This window comes from Periophthalmus magnuspinnatus, chromosome 16, assembly GCF_009829125.3.
Source record: "Periophthalmus magnuspinnatus isolate fPerMag1 chromosome 16, fPerMag1.2.pri, whole genome shotgun sequence".
Classification (NCBI taxonomy): domain Eukaryota; kingdom Metazoa; phylum Chordata; class Actinopteri; order Gobiiformes; family Gobiidae; genus Periophthalmus; species Periophthalmus magnuspinnatus.
Genome location: NC_047141.1, coordinates 31127973 through 31153099, shown reverse-complemented (window position 1 = coordinate 31153099; position 25127 = coordinate 31127973). Strand labels below are relative to the sequence as shown.

The 25127-nt window shown below is 38.7% G+C and overlaps 3 protein-coding genes across 3 annotated transcripts; 1 reads left to right on the top strand and 2 right to left on the bottom strand.

Moving 5' to 3' along the window:
- The first annotated feature begins 1480 nt into the window (after window positions 1-1480).
- tapbpl (TAP binding protein like) lies at window positions 1481-9063 on the top strand. Its single transcript, XM_033981140.2, has 8 exons — window positions 1481-1572; window positions 2282-2512; window positions 3117-3380; window positions 4413-4610; window positions 5522-5689; window positions 7228-7325; window positions 7469-7694; window positions 8687-9063. Exons 1-8 carry the CDS (start codon window positions 1527-1529, stop codon window positions 8752-8754), a joined length of 1299 nt encoding a protein of 432 aa, XP_033837031.1. The 5' UTR covers window positions 1481-1526; the 3' UTR covers window positions 8755-9063.
- Window positions 9064-11264: 2201 nt separating this feature from the next.
- On the bottom strand, window positions 11265-18398 carry vamp1b (vesicle associated membrane protein 1b). The gene is made up of 5 exons (XM_033981245.2): window positions 17837-18398; window positions 17290-17437; window positions 16664-16822; window positions 15598-15649; window positions 11265-13461 (listed from the first exon to the last, which is right to left on the bottom strand). Coding segments are annotated over exons 1-5 (378 nt in total). The 5' UTR covers window positions 17839-18398; the 3' UTR covers window positions 11265-13444.
- Window positions 18399-19525: 1127 nt separating this feature from the next.
- Window positions 19526-22858, bottom strand: mrpl51 (mitochondrial ribosomal protein L51). Its single transcript, XM_033981243.2, has 4 exons — window positions 22724-22858; window positions 21782-21876; window positions 19975-20082; window positions 19526-19892 (listed from the first exon to the last, which is right to left on the bottom strand). Exons 2-4 carry the CDS (start codon window positions 21861-21863, stop codon window positions 19696-19698), a joined length of 387 nt encoding a protein of 128 aa, XP_033837134.1. The 5' UTR covers window positions 21864-21876; window positions 22724-22858; the 3' UTR covers window positions 19526-19695.
- Window positions 22859-25127: the final 2269 nt, after the last annotated feature.

Here is a 25127-nt window from a genome sequence, read left to right as displayed (position 1 = left end):
TGTCCTGACTGTTCTCACCTTGTTCACTTCTTCTGTCAGTTCTTTGTCTTGGCAGTTTGTGATCTCACATATATCCACAGCTTTGTCTAAAGTCAGATCTGCTTCTGTAACAGTCTGCCCCTCACTTGATGGTTTCTTATGCCACACTCTTCCATCACAGCCCATGTAAAGCTCCAAATTCAGTCTTGAGCTTTTTTCTTCACATCAGTGCCATGTATCTTTGCTCTCTCCTTGTCTATGTGTTCTGCTGAAGAACATGTGCTGTATTTACGTTTTTTCGTGGTTCACAATAGTCTTGAAACTTATTTTTCAGCACGGCGGTTTTGTGTTTTTCAGCCTCTGCGAAGTGAAACGTGTTATTTACTTGTATTACCTCTTCTCCTGCAGTTTTTCAGCAGTGTCACCAGTTGTGCAATAAAGTTTGAAGTGTTGAATCCAGTTTCTCCAATTTTCCGCCAGATTTCCATGCAAACTCAGGTTCTGTGGTGTTTGAAACTGTACCATTTTCTCTTTCCCTGTTGTTTTCTGACACTTTGTTATATTCTGGAGTCTGGAGGCTTGACAAGTGATCATTTTTAAGAACAGTTTTGATGCTAGTCTTTTTTAAATGCACGTCGCTCCCGCTCACCTTACGTACGTGCGTAATGACGCAGTAACTACGGGTGCCTGTGTGCGCGAACTCCAAAACGTCACACTTCCCTGCAGTTTGGAGAGAAATTGACCTGAACAAACACAAAGTGACCCTCTTTCTTACTTATCCCGTGTCCAAGAAATTCTGGCGTGAGTTAGAGATTGATTATGGCTCAAAATCATAATCATTGTTTATATTTTGTGAACGATGTGGAAAGAAATGTAACTGACGCTGAATATTATTTCCCTACTGGCCAATTACCATATTTACTGTTGTAAATGGAGAGACTTTACCCCCTGATTTTACATTGTATGAATGATTTTAAACTATTCCACTCTTCCCTGAAATTGTTTAAATCTGTCTGTGCCAAGGAAATTGTTGTATTTCATGACTCGGGTCCTTTTGTTTTAATTTTGGTTTTGCAGTCTGGGTTTGTTGCGCTCCTTTTTTGTGCCTTACAGAAGCTGTGTTCTTGTTTGTTGTTTGTTTATTTGTATGTATGTTATTATCTCTACGGGTTTTTGAAATTATAACGTTTAATAATGAATAAATAAATACATTAAAAAATAAAAATAAATAAATAAATAAAAACAAAAAAGTGACCCCATTTCACACCGTCACATTTGGTCACGTGCTTCTGTCAGGTTCATTGAGCCTACCTTACGCGCATGCGCAAAACTGAGGCACGCAGCACCAATAAATTTGATTAAATTACAGTTTTTCTTACAATTATGAACCGCATCATTGGGCTACAATCTGTTTATGGATTGTAAAAGTTGATTTACTCACTAAACACATGCACGCCCACTTTTAAAATCAAAAGTGAAAGTGAATTTTCATAATTTCACTTTTGGTCTTGTGGAGCTGCACTGACGCTTCACACAAACTAATAAGGATGTTTTTAGTAGTTTTGCTTGGATATTCTGTGATACATGCTTATGGTAAGAGAGAGGGGTATTTACTGGACTATAGTGGTGGTTTAGGTCTTGTCCTGTTAATGTTGTGGACTGTGATGTCAAAAATAGTACAAAATAGCACAGCGCCTATAGTTTAGTCTCGTTATATGTCATTGCAGCCTGATGTGTTTCTACAGGCCTATATCTGTGCAAAGTCAAGACAAAACAGGTTCTGAAAATGAGCATTCTACATTTCTAAGAGTCTATGTGTTTGTGGAGTAAGATCTGAGCTGTACAAATGCACAGTCCAGGTTCTGAACACTGCACTCTCCTGCTTCCTCCACACACTGTCACTCAGTCTGCATCCACACACATACATATACATACACACATGCACACATACACACACACACGCACAAATACACACACATATGTACACATACACACACATACATATACATACACACATGCACACATATGCATACACACACACAAATACACACATACACACACGCACAAATACACACACATACATACACACACACACACACACACACACACTCCGTACAGATGACCACTTTTGAAACCTTCTCTATACTATACTGTACTGTACTGTACCATACTATACTATACTGTACTACACTGTACTACACTATTCAGCTTTAACATTGTAAACCTCACACCCTGCTCCTGCGCTCATCTCTTACTCTTGTACTTGTCATGTGACCTGATAAAGTGCATTGTTCTTTCACAGCGGACGATGTTCCAGCTGTGGCTGATGTGGTTTTGTCCTGCGTCCTGGTGGAGGACGGTGCCGCTCACGGTGGAGGAGATGGAGGGATGGGTGCAGGCGGGTTCAGTCGTTCTGCCGCTACACTCGTCCTGAGGGATGTACCCGCGGGTCCTGACCAATCACTGGAAGGCCTCACGCCGTTTGTCCCGCCCAGAGTGATCATCCCAGACGTCCTCATCATCGAAGCTACAGGTTTGTTATGGCAGTTTTTTAGTTTTTTTTCTGATCATGACTTTGTTTAGTGGGATTATCTGGCATCTGTGGTAAATATCAACCATAGTTTTACATCAATCAAGTGTCAGTTTAAGAAAAATACACAAAATTCCATCCAAAATGCAGGAGCAAACACATTTTTTGGACAGTTTAGATCAGGGGTGTCAAACACTTTTTCACCGAGGGCAACATCAGGAAAATGGCCACTCTTAAAGGGCCAGACATATCGTAAAATAAATGTAACTACTTTTTTAACTTCTTCATAAACTTTCTGTATTTATTACTGATTAAATTTACAAATATTGCATATGTATTTCCATAGACGTGTAGAAATATGGCTGTATAACTTGCTTTATCCTGATAAACTGACATTTTAAGACCGTCATACCTTTTAATTTACCTTGTTGTGGGCCATATAAAATGAGATAGCGGGCCACATTTGGCACGTGGGCCTTGAGTTTGACACATGTGGTTTAGATCATGGACTGAATAAAGAAGTGGACTAAGGGGCAACTCTGAACTAAACTTGACATCACATAAACACAACTCATTCTTCTTCTTCTCCCCGTTTCCTCTGTGGCAGTGTCTTCTCCTGATATTCCAAACTCGGACGTCTTGCTCCACGCCGACTGTAACGGGAAGGAGGTCATGTGTGAGCTGAGCCCCTTCTCTCCCGACCCGTCCCGGAAAAGTGCAGACCAAGCCTTCTTCATGGTGTCGGTGAGCGTGGACGGGGAGGACTTCAGCACCTCACTCATCCTACGAACCATAAAAGTGGAACAAATAACCCAACGACACAGCAGATTAGGTTTACCTCTCAGCCCGTCTGGAACTGTGCAGTCTGAGGGTAAGATGTCTGAAGATGTTTTGTGTTTTTATTGAATATAACATGAACTAACGAACTAATGACTTCTCCGAGACAGCGATTCACACCAGACATCCCAAGAACATTCCTACACTGAAGTTTTGTGAAGAGAAGTGGTGCAAAATTGTGTAGTTGTGTTTGTTTGTGTAGTATTATTTTAAGCAGACTGTGTTTTTTTTCTATTGTTGTGACTTAGATGAAGTTCAGAGCAGATTTTATGACCAATTCATACAAAACTCCACATAATCCCTAAAAAATCATGTTAAAAGAAGCATCAGCCTGTACTTTTGCCCCTTTTTCACACAACTACCTCTATTTTACACCTTTTCCATCCTTATTTTTCCTTTGCTGCATCAAAAAAAATGTGTTATACCAGTTTAAGTAGAAGAAAAATATAAAAACGAATGTACTTTTGAGTCACTTTTATGCAAGAAAACAATGAAAAAACTATCAGGTCAGCGCAGAAACACTTTATAATACATATTTGAACAATAATCAGTATTTATAGAAGAGATTATGCAGATTGTACTTAGGGTTAGGTTTTTACAGCACTTCTTATGAAAAAATGTCAGGCGTTTATGCAGCTAAGACATGGATTTTGCCCGTTCATTTTTTTTGGAATGTCTATTAAGGAGTGGCCAGACTCTGGGATGTCACACCAGGAGCAAATCAGACGCCAGTTTGAGAGGAGGACACCAGGAGTATGTCAAAGCTTGTATACGCAGAGAGATCAGCCGCAGGGACACAGATCTGCCTGTAGGAGGAGCTAGAGACCAAGCGCCCTAACAGTGTTTTTTAAAAAGTGTTATTTTTACCACATAATACCTAGAAAAAACATGCATTCTTACCACGAGCAGGGTCCCTTCTCCACAGAACACACCTGTAACTTGGTCTGGCGGCGTCTCCTGCTTTACTCCGTGGAGCTGAGACACGTTTAATGCCGTATTGTGGAACCTGGACGTGGAGCTGATCACTAAAGTTCTGTCTTATCTTATATTTTCTAATGTTCCTCAGTGGCGATGGTCGTCTTCTCTCATGTGAAGTCTCTGTCTGGAGTCCTGCGGGACGAGGTGCAGCTGCCCTGTGGCTTCAAACAGCAGGACCCGCCTCTGGCTCCGGACGTCCAGGTCACGTGGAGGGTCCAGCACCGCGGGAGGGGGCGCAAGATCCTGGGACTGAAGACCAGCCTGGAAGACACGCAAGGTCCCGTCAGTGAGTATCGGTATATGGGGTTTTTTTTTGTCTGTTTTGAATGAATGAATATGTTTTTATCCTGCAAATAACTTGAAACTTAAACTCTGTACTTGTATATGACACTATTTGTTATTCAAACTGCAAGATGCACAGTGGCACAGTGGTTTACACACTGCCTCACAGCTGGAAGATCCCCGGTTTGATTCAATAACTGAGAGATTTTACAGGCTGTTATCTGAAGTCGGATTTGTCGGAATAAAAGCTGCTTCACCTGTCATCCAAGAGGTTTTTTTGAATGTGTAAAGAATGAATTTAAACATTGGCAACTTTCCGAACATGCACAGTTTCATGAAAATAGAAAATTAAAGCCATACTTTGACACATTCTTCATAGAGATGGATTGGTTATGTGCAACACTGGAATATTATAGACTTTTGTGAGCTTTAAGTCATGTTCTAATGCTGTTTTCTCCTAAAAAACAGACCTGGAGATGTTTGAGTAACACTTTATTATCAGTCTGTTTACATCTCCAAAGCTCAAAACGCTCTGTTCCACCTTATGATGTCATCAAGTGGTAGTTTTTTCAAGTGAACAGCTCCTTTTACCTTTAGCTCAGTAGAGATAAGTGGCAATTCCAGGAGCTGAAATGATCCAAATGATTCTATAAATGAAGATGTGTGGAGTTTAAAAACACAGTGGAGCACTTCCTGTATCGCCACATGATGACATCACAAGGTGGAACAGAGTGTTTTCAGTTTGAGGAAAGAACTCAGCCTAAATATACAGGGTTTGTGTGTTAAACATGTGACTCCAGGCCTGTTTGTGACGTGGAAACATTAGAACAGATCAGAAAACAGTGCAACGTTGGCGCTTTAATGTGTTTTACTCACAGAAAACTCAAAAAATACTTCTCCGTGTTCTTTGTCCAGTCCACGCAGAGCGGAGGGGGGCGTGGGTCAGTGCTGAGCAGGTGGTGTCTGAGGGAAACGCGTCTCTGACTCTGAGCGACCTGAAGGTGGAGGACGAGGGCACCTACATCTGCGCAGTCTCCATCGGGAAGTTCCACGCACAACAGGTCATGCTGCTCAACGTCATCAGTGAGTAACACTTTATTCTGAAATAATAATGAAAACTACATTACGAGAGCGCAGCATTTCTGATTTCCTATTGTTTAAAGGTCTTGGATTACACAAAACTGACTCTTGTGAGCTTTAAGTCATGTTATAATGATAAAGTGTTACTCAAACATGTGAAAATGAAACAAAAAAAGGTCTGTTTCTGATGAGGAAACAACATTAGACCATAAAAAAATAGCGTGATATGACCCTTTAAAATTAGAATTCTATGGTGGATTTTCACACTATTTAATGTCAGCTGCAGATGTTTATGATTAATGCTTCTGTAAATACTGGGTCTGTCCAAGTGAAACAAAAACTGGCACAAAGTTGGACATATTCTCTGTCAGTATAAATAAACAAAAAAGTGAAATTGATTTTTAGATGAGCTTCAGAAAGAGGAGAATGATTCAACATCAAATGCACGACTGACATGAAGCCATAAGATTAAAATAGTTTATTCAATCAGTTACTTATAAATAATGATAAGGTCCAACATCTGTGGATCAGAGGTTTGGATATTTCTTTTAAAATCAGGAAATCTAAAATAGTGTTATGTGCTCTCCATCTGAAACAATAATAAAAAATATATAATAAGTAAAAAATAAATAAATAAATAAATACATAAATAATAATAATAAATAAAAATAAATAAATAAAAAATAAATAAATAAAAAATAAATCAAAAAAATAAAAATAAATTAAAAAAAATACTAAATAAATAAATAATAGCACTTTTCTAAACAGCTGTTGCCTGCAGTTGTTTTATTTCATTTACACATGTTTCAATCTTTTATTATTAGTCTGTTACAAAATGCTTTACACAGAAGTCAATTAATACAAGCAATACAAAATTACACATTATTAAAAGCAGAGATAAATTTGCCAAAAGCCTGTGAATATAAACAAGTTTTAAGGAATGATTTTAAAGCATTTAAGTTTGTGATTCTGCTCTGGATGTGTGTGAGAGCTAAGTGCTGCACAATTTAAACATTTATAAGTTAAAAGTAAAATCTTAAAATCAATATGAAGCCTAATGGGGAGCCAGCATAGACTGTACATATAAATGGACATAGCTAACCTGTTAGCCGCCACTTTCCAAACAGGAAGTGATCATCGATGCGCTTTCTGCTAAATCGACTCTGGCTCCAATTCACTTTCTATTGAAAAACTGTGTCCCCTCTCTCTGTACCTGCTGCTGTCAGACTCGTCATTTTGGTATTAAATCACGATATCAACATAATATTGCTCCTGTAGCGGCTAGCGTCGATGTGGTAGCTCGTGAAGAGAAGCGAGGACGGGTGTAATGTGCTCGCGCCTCCTTGTACCTGTCAAAATCCTGGCAGCAGCGTTTTGTACCAGTCCAAAAGTCCAAACATGAATAAATTAAAGTATACATTACTTTCTCAAGGTCGACATGAGCTAAGAACAACAACACCATCAGTTTCTAGAGCGTAAACACAATCTATTACTTGTAAAATGATTATGCTTATGTTTTTTTTCCCTTCTTTTTGTTTTAGAACTACCTGAGGTTTCACTTTCAGAAGACAAACTGGTTTTAAAATCAGCTAAGACTCTGGTTTGCTACAGCAGTAAATACTACCCTCTGGACGCTGAGGTAGGCACTTTCTCACGCTGCCAAAGACTCCTGTCCAGATGCTCACTGGCCGGACGTGCTCCTTGATGACTCTTACGACTTTAACTTAAATAAATCTCCCTTTCCTCGATAATTAATGACGTTATTTTATACGTTTTTTGCAGATAGAGTGGTTTTCCCTCGGCCCGGACGACTCCGAGCCCGTCGCGTTTCCCGGAAAGCCGTCTCTGTCCGCTCACCGTAGTCATGGCGACGGCACGTTCTCAGTCTCGTCTCAGCTGAACGTCCCGCCCACCGTCTCACCTGGGACAAAGATCACCTGCACTGTGTCCCACCCGGCTCTGGACACGCCCCTTTCTGTCAGCGTCATGGTGGAAATGCCAGAGCCAGGTGTGTATTTCCGGGTTTTGCTTAGTTTCACAATATTCTGTGGGTCAGTTATATTTAAAACAGATGGGAAACAGCTAAAATCACGGTAATATTGTTAAAATACAGATTTCTGTTGTAGTACAGTGTTTTTGTTTCGTTTAATGGCGGGTAGCAGGAATTCTTTCGTTTTCCCACCAATCCACCAATAAATATCTGAAAAAAATAAAATAAATACACCAAGCTGGACCTATTTGGAGTACATACTAGTAAATCAGTGGAATTCGTAGTTTTGAACAGTTAAAATGTATTTAATATTTACAAATCTGAGTATTTCTGAATGTATATATGTCTTTATTGACAAAACATGCATTTATGATTAGCGTTTTAACAAGTTTTGCTTCCAATTTTAGTAACTCCTCCTGTGAACTGTTTAGTATATTATTCAAATTAGATGCAACCCCTTTTTCTTTTTGAAATTCTTGTCTAAAACTCCATCTCTTGTCCTTGTACGTGTTACTGAGGCAAATTTGGAGCCGAGTTCCTGTATCATAGCAACCAAAGAGCCAATCAGGAGCAAGGCTGTTAAAGCTGGGTTAGCTTATCAACACTGTCAATCAAACCTGTTGCTAACGCTAGTGGGAGCGACCTCGGGGAAAGAAGGCGCCTGATTTGTCTGTTATTAATGTTCATATCCTGATTTACAGACACAATAGTGAAATAAAAACCAAATAAAAACCCCAGAAAACAAACACTTTAATATTTTTACTTAAGTGGATTTTTTCATGTGATACTTATACTTTTCCTTGAGTTTTTTTTTTTTTTTTTTTGCTCCGGTATCTGTACTTTTACATAAGTAACAAAATGTACGTACTTCTTCCTCAACAGAACGTACCCCAAACTTCCAATGGATAAATACTGAAAAACAGGCTTTCTTTAAAATTGATAAAACATAAGATGCGTTTATAAAATCCTCCTCGTATATCTGTGTCTCATCTGTTCTCATTGTTTTACAGATTCTTACTGGTGGATCCTGGGTTTCCTCATCATCACTGTGCTTTTCTTCCTTCAGGTCATGAAGTAAGAACTCAGAGCACTGTGTAACTTTGACTGGACTTTGCACTATTTAAAGAGCCTGAATTATGCTGTTTTCTGATCTGTTCTAATGTTGTTTCCTCATCACAAACAGACCTGGAGCTGTGTTTTGCTTCATTCACATGTTTAACACACAAACCCTGCAGATTTAGGCTGAGTTCTTCTCTCAAACTGAAAACACTCTGTTCCACCTTGTGATGTCATCATGTGGTGATACAGGAAGTGCTCCACTGTGTTTTTAAACTCCTGAGACCTGGCGTCCTCATCAAACACATTTTGGGTTGTTTAGGCCACAGTGCAAATTTTTAGAAGAACAGCAACAAGAATATGTTCAATTTTGATTATTTTTAAGAGTTTAGAATATTTATTTTTATTTTAATGTATTTTTATTTTATTTTTTATTGTATTTTTTTAATTATTTTTTTAATTTAATTTTTATTTTTAATTTAATTTTTATTTTTAATTTAATTTAATTTTTATTTTTTTATTTTTTATTTTTTTTAATTTTTGTTTTTAATTTAATTTAATTTTTATTTTTTATTTAGAGGCATATGTCTTCCTGCACCTGTCAGTAGCACTTCAAATGAGACACATTGTTCCTAGAGGCACAATTGCTTCTCATTTCGTTTTTTTACACTCAGAAAAAATGTGTGTGTTCAGGCACTTAATAGTTTTTGCAAATAAAGTCTTGCAAGAGCTCGGGTCTCAAGAGGTTAAACTCCACACACCTTCACTAGAATCATTTGGATGATTTCAGTCCTGGAATTGCCCAATCTCCACTGAACTAAAGGTAAAAACGTGGCTGTTAATTTAAAAACTACCTCTTCATGACGTCACAAGGTGGAACAGAGAGTTTAGAGCTTTGGAGATGTTACAGACTAATAATAAAAAGTTACTCAAACATGTGTGAATGAAACAAAACACAACTCCAGGTCTGTTTTTCAGGAGGTAACAGCATTAGAACATGACTTAAATCTACAAGAGTCAGTTTTGTGTAATATCGGCCCTTTAAACTGTTTTATAAAATGTTGACTTTACTTTTGCAGCTCTTGTTCGTTACTTGATTTGGTGACGTTTTGGGATGTAGATATTTAACTTAATGTAATACATTTCCAGCCTCATAGTCTCATAACTGCTTACGTAATTTTAGGCCAAACCTAAAAAATGATTTTTACAGCCCAGAAAACACAAACCGCTCCAGTCGTTTATTATTCATTTTTGACAAATGAGTTTATTTTTGGATTTTCCCAAAAAGCTTTAAAAATAAATTGAGCTATTATGCTATGAGCCTAACAAAATGTAACTTTTCTGGAGGAGGGACCGCTATCCGCTTGTCTCCATGGAGATGTCAATAGTTTGCCTGTTGTTCCACAGTATGGCATTAAATTTATCTATCTTTGTAGAAAGGGCTAAGTTACAGGTAAGATCTCTGGAGAGGGGGCTCAGAGTAAGAATGCATTTTTTTTCAAGGTATTTTTGAGCCATAAAAACACATTTACTTGAATAAAGGCGAGATAGATTAATGCAATACTATGGAACACTCCAGGTCAAGCAATAACATCTCCATGGAGACAAGCAAGTTACATAATGCACCTTTAAATGTTGATGTTTTCTTGAAATGTTTTAATTTTATCTTTAGGCAGTGGTGGAAGAATTACTCACTTTTGGTACATAAGTAAAAGTACAGATAACGGAGAAAACAAATAAAGTAAAACTGTCACATGAAAATGATCTACTTAAGTAAAAGTAAACCTGTTTAAAATGTACTTTGAGGTCTAGTGACTTTGATACAGATTTGTGCTGAATTTTGTTCAGCAGAAAAAAATTAAATCAATCATTTTTCCAGCTGTTTTTATTTGTATACTTTTGTTTGCAGACACTGCTCTCTGCAACATCTGCAAACAAAAGGATACCAATAAATAAATAAGCGCGCTGCCTCGGTGCAGCATCTGCAGTGATGCAGTCACTGCGTTGGACTGTCGTGGTAAAGAAGGAGCTGAGTCCAAAGGCAAAGCTCACGGATATAAGTGTCCGAAATGGGTTTCCTCCGCAGGGTGGCTGGGCTCATTAGGTTGAGGAGCTCAGACACAGGAGGAGCTCGGAGTAGAGCCGCTGCTCCTCCACATCAAGAGGAGCAGCTGAGGCTTGGACATCTGTTCAGGAGGCCTCCTGGACGCTTCCCTGGGGAGGTGTTCTGGGCATGTCCCACTGGGAGGAGGGACATGTAGTGTCTTTAACGCACTTTGAATTACTTTGTGTACAAATTGTGCTGTACGAATAAACTTGCCTTGCCTTGCCTAGTGGAGACAAAAGTACAGATACCTATTTTTAAGTACAGTACTTTACTACTTTTACTTTGTTACATTACACCACTGTCTTTTTGTACATAGTTGTACTTTATTTTGAAAAAGTACAAAACATTCTCGATGTCTCACTGCTGTAACATTGCACACAGATTTGAACAGAACTTGAATAATAATAAAGATGACAAAGAGACTGTTGCTTTTTGTGGTTCTTTATTGGCATCAGCAGAGTAGTAGCATGCATCTGTTTTGCATTTCAAGTTCAGGTCACATGTCTCAAAGTTTTGCCAAAGTATCTACACTATCTATGTTTTTGGCATTTTGTTCATAATTCTTTAACTTTACAAATCCTCAAAATCCAACGTTTAAACTGAAATGACAAAAATACATTTTCAACAGCTCAATCCTTGACATCATCAGGAGCATAATGTGACGTGTTTTTACAGTTATTTTAAATGCAGCGATTTCTTAAAAAGCTAAACGTAGGAGGGGCAGATCCTGGTGCATTATTTGTTGCATAAGCAGCAGTTATTAAGTAACAGTATACACATCTTTTTAAGGTAAACCACAATGAGAAGAACGGCAGTTAGGTTCAGAAATGGAAGAAAGACACAAAGTATTAAAAGGCAAAAGTATGGACACGTCTGCCATGCAAGTTAAGAACAGTTCATTCGACAACCTGGTCTACTACACCGAAAAAATGAATTACAAGAATAGTTAAAATGACTTAAATTCACAATATTTTCCTTATTGGTAACACTTTATAATAATAACTACACCTTAGTCTTAATAACACATGAACAATGACTTATACCAGTACATCACTATAATTATTAAAGCTGCTGACAGTTTAAAAATATTATGGATATGAATAATTATAATTTTAATATTATATATAGACCTAATTCCATGTTTAAACAACTTTTATATAATTGCACTTTGTTATCAGTGAAAACAACTACAATCAAGCCAAGAACATTATGGATTTGTAGCTTTTTTCTTCACATTCTGGTGAGACAATGATTGAGATTATCTTTATTAACGATTATATAAAATTATCTACCTTTTTTTTTTTTTTTTAATCATGATAAACTATATTATTTACTGTCCCATCCTTGCTAACTACATAATAATGCCCTAAACCAAACTCTTTCATTACGTTTTACCACGTCTGACTCATTCTTTATAAACTATTTGTTGATTATGAATTAAGTCGTCGTTCATGTTTGACTAAAGCTGTAAATTTTGTAGTTATTACAACGTGTTACCCCATAATTTCACTAGTTTTTACATGTTTAGCTTTGTTTACTTTACGTTAGTCACTTCCGGGTTTGACTTCTTCTACGTTTTAATCATGGCTCTATTAAAATAACGGTCTTAACCAATTATGTTTCCGAGCGTCTTTATTCGACAAACGTTGAAGAGGATTTGAGTCAACTTATTTTACAAATTTATTTCTGGTTTAAAAGTTGTTGTGTAACCTGTCAGAAAAGTGTAAAAACTGGTAAAATATTCTACATCACGAAAACTTTTAAATAGAACCGTGTCGAATCTACTCCAATGAATCACAAGTCATTTTACGCGTGGACAGTAATTCGTGGGCGCCCTCTACTGGACATTAAAATGAACTTAAACAACCTCAGATACTACACATGCTTAGTTTATGTAACTCTAGACATTCATTTGTCTATGGCTGGGTCTCTGCTCGGGACAGAGTCAAACTTGTGTGAGAGTGTAGGAGATTGTCTGTTTGGGCTGCTCTCTCACCACACGCTTCCACTCCAAAACAGCAACAATAATCTCTCATTTGCATCTATATCTACAAACCCACGCACCCTTTGGCTCTCTTTGAATCAAACTACTTTATATTTTAACACTACTGAGCTCCTTTTTGTCTTACGAACTGAACCAGTGTCTAGAAAATAAATAGTTTGAACAAAAAAAGTGAAGTATATTTACCTACAGTGGATCACAAATACACGTCAAAACAATATTACAGCTGAACACAATGTTAGTGACTGGCAAAAGCTACTGCGGTGACAAAAGGTTAGTATGAAATGTTGAAAATGGTTGGATTTACAAATGAACGCTGCTCAAAAAGTCCCTCTGATCAGACTTGGGTGCAGACTGTACAGTGTTGGCTCGATGGACCAGACTTACAGTGTCCTGCCTTCCTCTTGGCTCAGTCTGGTTTGTCCTTCAGTTATACATAAGGTGCAGAGACAGGACAGACTTCAGTGTGGACGAGGGGGACACATTAACACTATTGTTGTAAAGGGAGGGGGTCATGTTTTGATGAAGAGCAGTGCTTGGTTGTTTTTTTTCTCCCCCTCTCATCATTCTTAAGTCCATATCTATCTATATTGACGTCGGGGCTCAGTAGAAGAAGTACACTGCAAATGAAGGAGAGAGAGGAAGCTATTAGTTTAATGGAGCTGGCTCTGCATCAGGCTGGAACGCAAAGTAACCTCTGGCACTCCCACTGTACCAGAGTCACGATACGCACATTTCAAACTCAGGTTTCAGCACTAAAATGAAAAAACAAGTGGTTTCTTTAGAGGTTATACTGTTTTTTCAAAATAAAATGAAACACAGTCTTTTAAACTGCCATGTCGTCTTGTGTTATATAAAGAAATCTAGTCAGAAAAGATCCAATTTTGCCTATACCTAAGTGATTTTTATTATAAATACTTGTTTAAATGAGTAGTTTTATTGCTATACCTTCTGTACCATATAGTGTTAACACAATACACACATTTTAAACTCAGGTTTCAGCACTAAAATGAAAAAACAAGTGGTTTCTTTAGAGGTTATACTGGTTTTTCAAAATAAAATGAAACACAATCTTTTAAACTGCCATGTCGTCTTGTGTTATATAAAGAAATCTAGTCAGAAAAGATCCAATTTTGCCTATACCTAAGTGATTTTTATTATAAATACTTGTTTAAATGAGTAGTTTTATTGCTATACCTTCTGTACCATATAGTGTTAACACAATACACACATTTTAAACTCAGGTTTCAGCGCTAAAATGACAATAAGCAAATGGTTTCTTTAGAGGTTATAATGTTTTTTCAATATAAAATGAAACAATCTTTTAAATTCCCATGTGGTCTTGTGTTATATAATGTGAATTGTAAGAAATCTAGACAGAAAAGATCCAATTTTGCCTATACCTATGTGATTTTTAGTATCGATACTTCATCACTACACTTACTGTGCCATATAGTCTTGTCACGACACACACAGGGCCAGCCATAGCTTTCAGGGGGCCCTAAGCAAAATTTGCAGTTGGGGCCCTCACCACTTCACTGCCACGTATTTATATTTGACAAAATTAAGACGATGATTACATCAAGACGATTACATCATCTCAATAGCAAACAATGGCCAGAGTATAACAGTATAAAAACATGGAAGGACGGGGGGGTCACCTCAGAAAATTGTTTTAATTTTAAACATTTTTTCCTGATTTCCGGTGCATTTTAATGTGTTCCAATTGACTAAAAAGGGATTACATTTCATTCTTTCTGCTATAAAATGCTGGATTGCATAGTGTACCCAAAAGATGTACTTAAGCAAAGGTACATTTACTTCAAAATCATAACTCAAGAAGTACTAAGTAGTGATCTGGACATAACGTCAGGTTTTTAATCCCGACTCAAGAAGAAATGCAGGCGAAGCATATTTAGATACTGGAAATAAAACACATCTAATCATTAAGAGGATATTTAGACTAGTATAAACACTCAGGCACTGTTTAGTTTCCAAAAATAACTTTCCAATCATCATTTTCAATATAAATGTATGGGCTCTTGGGGGCCCTCTGGTGGCCTCGGGGCCCTAAGCAGCTGTTTACTCTGCATATAGACTGAGCCGGCCCTGGACGTGCACATTTTAAGCTTAGGTTTCAGTAGGTTTCAGTTTTATTACGACAATACACAATGGTTTCTTTAAGATTTTTTTTCAACATTGTGGTTTTACATGGGGATTATTCAAATTCTAGTGAGGAAAGATCAAATTCTATCCTAATTAAGTATCAAATGACCATCTAGTTTCAATACTGTCTTTACTGTTCCGAATTGTTTTGTCACGATACAGAAATTTCAAACTCAATATTAGGTTTTTTCAATAGAAATAATGGCATTTTGTTTAATATTTCCACATTGTCTTGTGTTAGGTCTGATTTGGGATAAAGATCATTTTAAATCTATTCAGGAAAGGTCCAATCTTCATATTTATGTGATGTATTTCAGTACTGATTTTTGTTCAAGTTAGCGTGTAGCTTTAACACAAATTTTATCAATTAACATCTGGGTTTAGATGAGGTTTTTTTTACAAACCTAGTGCCATATCTACCACATCTCAACAGAGAAACTACAGCACATGTGAGGACTAAACGTAACAAAGAGGGAAACTGTTTTAAAAAATAACCTAGAAATGCTCCTAACGATTATCAATCAGTTCCAGCAAATCAATAAAACCTCAGACTCATCAATAAATCAGCAGGTCTAATGGTAATGACTCACGGAAAATGATGCCAACGACGATGACTCCGATGATCCCCATCATGATCATCATCTGAGGAGAAAACACACGAGTAAGAGCCACGTTCACTGCACGGGCTTCAAATGTGTCACTACTGCTCAGGACCTGTGTTTATTAAAGGTTCACTGTGTAACTTTCTCCTGTAGAGGGTTCGTGACCTGCTTGTCTCCATGGAGATGTTTATTGTTTTGTTTCACAGCTTTAAACTTATGTCTCTCCATGGAAATAAGTTACAGGTTTTTGTTTTGTGTTTTGAGTAATTCCAAAATGTTTAATGAATTAAAAAACAAATATAATGCCATAGTGTGGAACATTTCAAGCAATCCAAAAAACATCTCCGTGAAGCAAGTGGCGTACTAGTCTCAACCAGAAAAGTTACACAGTGCATCTTTATCACACCTGTGGTTCTCAAACTTTTTACACAAAATACGAGATCTAAACCAGGACTAAACAAGGACTAAACCAGGACTAAACTAGGGCTAAACTAGGGCTAAACCAGGACTAAAACAGGTCTAAGCCAGGACTAAAAAAGGTCTAAACAAGGACTAAAACAGGTCTAAACCAGGACTAAAACAGGTCTAAACCAGGACTAAAACAGGTCTAAACCAGGACTAAAACAGGACTAAACAAGGTCTAAACCAGGACTAAACCAGGACTAAACCAGGACTAAACCAGGACTAAACCAGGTCTAAACAAGGACTAAAACAGGTCTAAACCAGGACTAAACCAGGTCTAAGCCAGGACTAAACCAGGACTAAACCAGGACTAAAACAGGACTAAACCAGGACTAAAACAGGTCTAAACCAGGACTAAAACAGGACTAAAACAGGACTAAAATGACTATATAATTGCTACATTAGCTCTAAACAAGGACAAAAAACCAAAAGTGGAATAAATGAATTCAAAACTCGGCTCATATCTGAGCTGCAGTGAAATGTGCAGACACCAGAGGAGTTTGAGTCTCACACGGGCTCAGCCTCTGCAGCTTCACCTCATAATCCTGCACGGCTCAGGCTCCAGTTTGATGCATGGGCTGGATGTGCTCACCTTGCAGTTCTTCCACCAGTATTTGTTCTTTAGTTTAGCGGCGCAGCTTTCGAACTGGGAGGCTCCGGCCTGGAGAGCGTCTGCTCTGTCATCCAGCTCCGAAAGCTTCTGGTCCCTTTCCAAAACCTTGTCCACGTTCACTCGCATAATATCCACCACCTGCCCACGACACACAGGGAAAACAAGCATGAATAAAGAGACAACAATATCACAAGATACACAAGGATGTGAAAAAAGAGAAGATTTGTGTTTACATTTGGCACAAAAACAGCAGGTGAGTTTCTCTTTGAGAAGCACAAATTTAAATAAATCATGAACTGTGATGTCATTGTGTATTTATTACAAATGATGTCATGATGTGTCGTCTCAAAAACCCGACCTGGGAAATGTGTCTCTTTCCATCTTTAGTAAATACCATATGCAGTTTCTGTAAATTTACTTGAATTACTCTGTGCACTCTCATACTTTGGCCTGTTATGACACTGCAGTTTCTCCGTGTGACAGACACAGATTCTGTTTATTAAAATCTGCTGTGAGTGAATCTTTGCTGTTAAACTTTATTCTGATCATAGTTTGTGTTTTTACACATTTATGTTGTGATGTCACAGTTTCTGGGCGTGACTGACCTCCTCCACTTGGGCCTGTGTTTGCTGCAGGCGGCGGTTGCTGCTGGTGTTGGGAGGGGCGGGAGGGCCTCCTCCCGGGGCTCCTTCAGCACCGGGCGCTCCAGGAGCTCCGGGGGCTCCGGCCGGGGCAGCGGCATCTGGGGCAGACCTGAGACCAGAGCAGATGTGTTCAACTTTAGACAGTTACATAAAGTGACAGTCACATATTTGACTTCTGTTTGACACAAACACGGTTCATTAAAGATGCTGAGGCAGTGAAAAGAGGAAAGGGTTAAACTGTCCAGAGCTTTGGCCTTAGACAGGGCAGTGCTTCAGGTTCTACTGTGGCAAAGGGCTGGAAACACTGAAGTCTATGGACATATTTCAGTTGTTCTTGGTGCACAAACCTTGAGTGTTTGATCATTATTTATTTATTTAGTGAAGCTGAGAGATTCGCTGGCGTCAGCAGAATCAGCAGCAGCACCACGTGACTCACACTGACGCATCTGCGCGAGACTTTACATCTGTTTATGACAAAGATGCGGAGGAAAATGCGCAGAATACTCACATCCTCTATGCAGCTGTGAAGAGTCACGGCACGAGCACAGCAGAAGCAGAAACCGCTGAAGCAGAAAGAGCTGAAGCTGCTGAAGCTTTTACGCAGCGCTCCAGAAGTGACAGAAACACGAGGGAGGGTCCTGGCACAGCCTCTTTCTCCAAAGTGAAGAGAGTCTGTGGAGACGCGCTGAATAATTCACTGAGCACAAGTAAAAAAGAGCCACTGAGCTGAAGTCACATCCATATGAGCCAAACGCGCGACTGAAGCGGGACTGAAGCAGTGCGCAGCCTGCGGCTCAATCAGCACTTTGTTTGTGTTAAAGAGGCGATGCTGAAGAGTCCAAACAGAGACACAGGTCCATGAGCCCAGAGTCCTACTGCTCCAGAGTCCTACTGCTCCAGAGTCCTACTGCTCCAGAGTCCTACTGCTCCAGAGTCCTACTGCTCCAGAGTCCTACTGCTCCAGAGTCCTGCTGCTCTCTCCTCTTTCAGCCGTAAAGTGCTTCAGCTCTGAGCCTCTGCAGTGATGCGTCTGCTGCTTCTCTGCTGCTTCAGCCTCAGCGCAGTCCCCCTCCCTCCCCCTGCCTCCCCCTGCCCCCTCCTGCCCCCTCCTGCTCTCCATCCACACTGTGCAGTACTGCAGTTCAGTGCGGGATAGGCCCGACACACTGCGGTAGTGAGAGTGTTTCCGCTCGGCCTGTCCCGGGACGTCCCGGGCTGCTCCGGGCTCATGTTTCAGGAGTAAAAGCTCGTTTTATGTTTCAGTTCATCCTGACCTCACATTGCCCCGGGACAAACCTGAGATAAACCGGGATTATTCTGATCAGAGGTTTGGAAATGTGTTTTTTTAATTTGTGACAGATTTAGTGCAGATCAGGAGCACGTGACCCCTGTGGAAAAGAGGAGCACTTTACTGTAGGTTTAACTGTAGGGTTTACTGTAGGTTTTTTACTGTAGGTTTTTTACTGTAGGGTTTAACTGTAGGTTTTTTACTGTAGGGTTTTCACTTATGGATCGGTGCCAAGAAGGACAAATAACTGGACATGAGGCACATTTACCTGAATGTCTCAGTTTTACACCTAAAATATTGTCCTTATTATTAACACAATAATATGACAAATGTTGGAAATGTTTCTAGAATCTTACAACTGTACAGTGATAATAAACTGTAGGCTGTGTGTGTAGTTTTGTGTCTCTTGGTTGTCTCTGTAGGTTGTGTCTGTAGGCTGTGTGTCTGTCAGTTGTGCCTGTAGGTCTTGTCTCTATACTGTGTCTGTAGGCTGTGTGTAGGTTGAGTGTCTCAAGGTTGTGTGTAGGTTGTGTCTGTAGGCTGTGTGTCTGTCAGTTGTGCCTGTAGGTCGTCTCTATACTGTGTGTGTAGGCTGTGTGTAGGTTGAGTGTCTCTAGGTTGTGTCTGTAGGTTTTGTCTGTAGTTTGTGTCTGTAGGTCGTCTTTGAAGGTCGTGTCTGTAGGTTATGTCTGTAGGCTGTGTGTCTGTCAGTTGTGCCTGTAGGTTTTGTCTCTATACTGTGTCTGTAGGTTGTGTCAGTAGGCTGTGTGTGTAGGTTGTGTGTATAGGTTGTGTGTCTCTAGGTTGTGTGTAGGCTTTGTCTGTAGTTTGTGTCTGTAGGTCGTCTCTGTAGGTCGTGTCTGTAGGTCGTGTCTGTCAGGAAGAACATAACCAGGAGAATCTTCTGTTATGAAACAATAACACCATTTAATAAAATAAACTGTTGACATAATTCACAATTACAGCGAGTTCAGAGAATGACACGTGATACAGAAACAGTTGTGGCGGCGGTGTGTGTGCGTGTGTTTGTTTGTTTGTTTGTTTATCTGTGTTTGCCGGGTGTGTGTGTGTGTGTGTGTTTATCTGTGTTTGCCGTAACGGTTAAAGCGTCGATACAAGAAGCGAATCCTCTTTTCCAGGTCGTGTCGGTCCTGAGTCATCATCCTGTCTCCCACCATCCTCTTTTTCCTAATGAGCCGCTGCAGTTCGTTACCTCTGAATCCTTTCAACCAGCAGGGGGCCAGAATGAGGTCCCGGGGATGGGCCTTAAAATCCCCTGTGTGAATAAAAACGCGTATTAAAGTCTGTCCAAAGCTTTGACGAAAAACACAACAGGATTTTCTTGTTTGGACGTTTACCTAAGATGCCTATGTTGTCATAAACCCCGAACATGCTCCTCTTTTCTGTCCATCGGTCTGTTGTTTTATACTCTGGGATCGCGTGCATTCGAATGTTGCAGCGGACACCTGGTAAAAGAACAAATTAGCGATCAACAAAAAACACTTCACGTCAAGATTGGCGCATTTAGCAGATTTTTTTTACAAAGAAAATAAAAGCCTGGAGTTAAATTGTGCAAAATTAAAGCTTCTAAAAACACTTTTGTTCAACAGATTTGGTATTTGGTGAGTGAGGACGGTTGTTTTATCCCAACGTTGACAATCAGGTGATATTTTTTTTAGAAATGTACTAAAAAAATACCTTTAAATGTTGATTGAAGTTCACGCAAATATGAATTGGATGTAAAATTAAAACTTAAGTCCAAAAATGTCACTTTAAATCCTTTTTGAAATATATAAAATCAGCTAGTCAAAACGCGTATTTCAGTATTTATTTGGTAAACAACAGAACTCCAGCCTCTAATTATTGCCTCTAGATGAACCTATTTTTAATCTGGTGTAATTTAGCTCACAGTATCCTATTTTTATAGTCCTATAATTAAGGTTTAGACAATTAATGGAGAGAGAGTCGTGTCTAATCGTCGGTTTTTGAATGGAGAGGTCGTCAGCCAGTCCTCTGTCAGTAAAAGCATTTGTTTGGAGCGTTATTTGTTTTGTAAAGGGACAGTTTAACAAATATTACTGATTTTCTGAACATAAACCTCACAATCAGCCACAAGCAACATGCCCAGAACTGAAGAAGAGGTTTGGATGAGCAGCGAAACTTTTCACCCAACTGAATTTTTTGTTTTTATTAATACAAAAAAAAAAAATTTCAATTTTGTTTTTAGACTAAGACGCCACGAAATATAATTGAAAGTTGAGATCGAGCAATATCAGAAAAAAAAGGTGATTATTTTTCCTCCCCCATAACGCCCAGCCCTGCCTATAATGCATCAAACCTATTATGAAATGTATCGTTGCACCACAAGAGGGCGCAAGAACTCTATCTGCTGGTGCACCACAGAGATGAAATGTATTATTAGTTTTTATGAATTAATAATAAAGGTTTACAACATTTGAGGCATAGTAGAAAACTTCGACAATTAATAGTCAGAACAGACAAAGTATTACACAGAAATGCAGAAAAAATTTATGAATTAATTAATAAGTACATAATAATACAAAACATTAAGTGCACAATACTAGAGGATTGTCCATAGGATTTAGATCATCTATTACATTTTTAAGTTTTATAGCATCTTTCTTCTCCATAAAACTCACAGATTAGAAAAAAAAAGACAGTTCTTTATGAAATGTGAGGAAGGATGGTTTGGTTTTTAAGAATCTGCAATTGTGGATAAAGAATTTACCCATAACAAAGATTAAATTTAAAATCATTTCACATTTTTTGTCATGCATATCAAAAATGATGCCCTCACTGGTAAAGATTTTTAAATATTGAGCACTGAAATGATGAGATTATGGAATTGTTTTATTTGCCTTGGTTAAATGTTACACTCTGTTTAACGTCACACAGAGGGATTTCCACTCTGCACTTGCTGTTAGTATCGTTCCTGAATTTGAGAAGTGTGTATTTTGCATCACACGTGAATAAAGTGATAAATGTCTAGACTGTCTAATTTCAGCGACTCTTTAGTGCGTGTTATGTTTATGTTTTGAAGTCATTTGTTTTTAGAGAACAGAGTCAAAAAGTCCAGAGAACAGGGGGATTATTACGGCTCTAAATGAATCTAACTTTGATGTTTTTTTGGTTGTTTTTTTTTACCTGTAGAAAAGTTCCTGACAGTGTGAAGCAGAGACTCAGCCGACTGAAGAGACGCCCTCAGAAAACATCCAAACAGAGACATCTTTAACGAAAACCTGTGAGAAAAGAGTAAATAAACACGATAAACTAAAGTGTGAACAAGAAGAGAGAGACGGAGAAAGAAAGAGGGAAGAAGAGAGGGAAAGAGGGTAAAGAGAGGGAGAGGGAAGGGGAGAGAAACAGAAAGAGAGAGGGAAAGAAGGGGGTAGAGGAAGAGAAAGACAAAGAGAGGGAAGGGAAGAGTGGGAGGGAAGAATAGAGGATGCTAGCAGAGCGAGAAAGAGAAGGCGAGAGACACAGAGAGGGAAGAAGAGTGGGAAAGACAGAAAGTAGGGGATGGAAGGAGAGAGAGAGAAAATGGGGGCATGGACAGAGGGAGAGAAAAAAGTAAATGGAGGGGTGAGAAAAGAAATGAGGGTGCTAGGAGAGACAGAGAGACAGAGAGGGAGAAGAGTAAGAAAGAGAGAGTGGGGGATGGAAGGAGGGAGAAAGGTGGAAAGAGAGAGGGAAAGAAGGGGGTAGAGGGAGAGAAAGAAGGAGAAAAGAGATGATGATGTTAGAGAGAAGAGTGAAAGAATGAGTAGAGGGAGAGGAAGAGAAAGAGAGGGAAGGGAGGGGAGAAAGGGAGGGAAGAGCACAAGGGAAAGAAGAGAGGATGCTAGGAGAGAGACAGAGAAATAGAGAGACAGAGAGAGAAGAGAGGGAGGTAAAGAGAGGAGTAGGAGGGGGTCAGGGAGAAAGAAAAACAAAACATGAACAATAACATGAGCTTTCAGCAGTGACCCCGGTGTTAGCATGTTAGCATTAGCTTTAATAACATATGAGACACATTGACCCCGGTGTTAGCATGTTAGCATTAGCTTCGACATAGCTCAGCCTCAGATGAGCTAAAGTGACATTTACCTTTTTCAAACGGCTGCGAGTCGCGTTTATTTCTCCTCCAAAATAAATGTGAATGATGAATTTTTACACGATATTATCACAAAAATACGACTAAGGACGCGCCTGTTGTCATCGCCGCCATGTTTGTTTGTGCCCACAATGCAACGCGCGGGGACCGTAATGTCAAATCAACTGAGCAAAAAAAAAAAAAAAAAAAAATCATTATAAATTTAAAAAAGAAAGAAACAATGAAAAAAGAAATACAGAAAGAAAAAAGAAGGAAGAAGGAGAGAAATAAATGTTGACTCACACAGGAGGATTCATCCAGGGGGTCAGGGGTCAGGAGAGAGCCAAAAAAGTCACAGATTTTAAAATGTATTTCCGTGAAAGCCGTACAATTTTTTATTTATTTATTTTTACTCTGAAAACAACTAAATGTGTGAATTTTTAAACAAGACCAACAATTTTAGAGTATAAGAAGTCTCTGAATGTATTATTAATAAATATATATATATTTTTAATTAATAACATCGTCATACTGAACCTGTCCAATACATAAAATACTATTTATATATATAAAATGAGAAATGCTGCTTAAAAAAGAAATGCTGCTTAAAATTCATAAAAGATTTTCTGTTTTAAATAAACTAATATAATCTCACTATATTATCTCACTACAAAAAAGTAACATCTGATCATCTCTGTAGAATCTAACAGTGTTTAAGCTTTTTTATTTGTTTATTTTACTAGTCATGCCTCCCTCTGACATTATATTTATCATATTGTGTTTTGTCTCTTGTCGTTATATAAATCATTCATCATTCCAGTTTATTTAATGCTGTAATGTGAAATATTGCAGACAGAACTCTAACATTTCCACTGAGACCAGCAGCTCCACTGAACTTCAGAGAAACTGCACGACTTTAAAATAAATAACACATCTTTATACATATATGAAGACGTGACCTGTGTTTACATCCACGACTCCAGAGATGAGAAAACCTGTCGTGATATTGAATCTCATGTAAACAAACCCAGAGCTGTATTGGAAAAAAGAGTGTCATGTTTTTGTATCTGCTCTGACCAAAGTGAAACTGAAGTGTGGAGCGTTTTCATGATCTGCGTCTCCTGCTGCCAGTAAAACGCATCAGCAGAGACTGTATTAGCGCCGTGTGCAATCATTTATTATAACTGTCTGAGATAAAATGCAAAAAGAACTGCACTGGTATGAGTTTCTGTGTCGTTATATCAGGAACGGAATGACTATGACTTTGCTAAATATTTACTAAGTTTCCATCATTCAGCACTTTGACGAATATTTACAGAAAAGTTTAAACCGAGGTCCACGGCTTTTTCCGTCACAGAACATGGATTTAGAATTAAAAGAACCATTTTATGATGTTTTCCAGGTCTGTTTATGATAAGAGTCAGTTTTGTGAAATATCTGAGCTTTAAATGTTTATGCTAATTGTGTGTTTTTAATGAAGGTCAAGAGACAAAACTAAACTGGGCCTAAAGTGACACTGAGACACAATGAAATCTGGACTAAATCTGGACTAAATCTGGGCTAAATCTGGACTAAATCTGGACTAAATCTGGACTAAATCTGGACTAAATCTGGACTAAATCTGGACTAAACTGTCAGGACGACGCACAAAACGCAGGTTATAAGAGCAATAAAACACGATTCAAACAGGACTAAAGCAGGACTATCAAGGTCAAACCAGGCTAAACCAGGACTAAAACAGGACTAAAAAGGGTCAAACCAGGCTAAAGCAGGACTAAAGCAGGACGAAACCAGGACTAAACCGGGACTAAACCAGGACTAAACCAGGACTAAAGCAGGACTAAACCAGGACTAAAGCAGGACTAAACCAGGACTATACCAGGACTAAACCAGGACTAAAGCAGGACTAAAGCAGGACTAAAGCAGGACTAAACCAGGACTAAAGCAGGACTAAAGCAGGACTAAACCAGGACTAAAGCAGGACTAAAGCAAGACTAAAGCAGGACTAAAGCAGGACTAAAGCAGGACTAAAGCAGGACTAAAGCAGGACTAAACCAGGACTAAACCAGGACTAAAGCAGGTCTAAAAGGTGAATGAACCATGAATAAACCAGGGCCGAATAAGGACCACACTGGACTAAACCAGTTCTAAATCTAGTCTAAAACCAGGGCTGGTCTCCGATTCAGGACTAAATCAGGTCCACACCAGGACCACAGTAAAGTGTGTAGTTCTTTAGAATGACACACGCAGGGCCCTGACGTGTTATTGTTTTGTACTCAGCGGTTTCTAAAGTTCTTGACCTCATTTAACACTTCGCTCTGATACAAACACTCTTTTCCTCAGATGTTTTTGGTGCTGAATCAGTGTTTCAGTTTTGTGCAGTTTAAACCTGGAACATGGTACATTGAATTTGTTCTT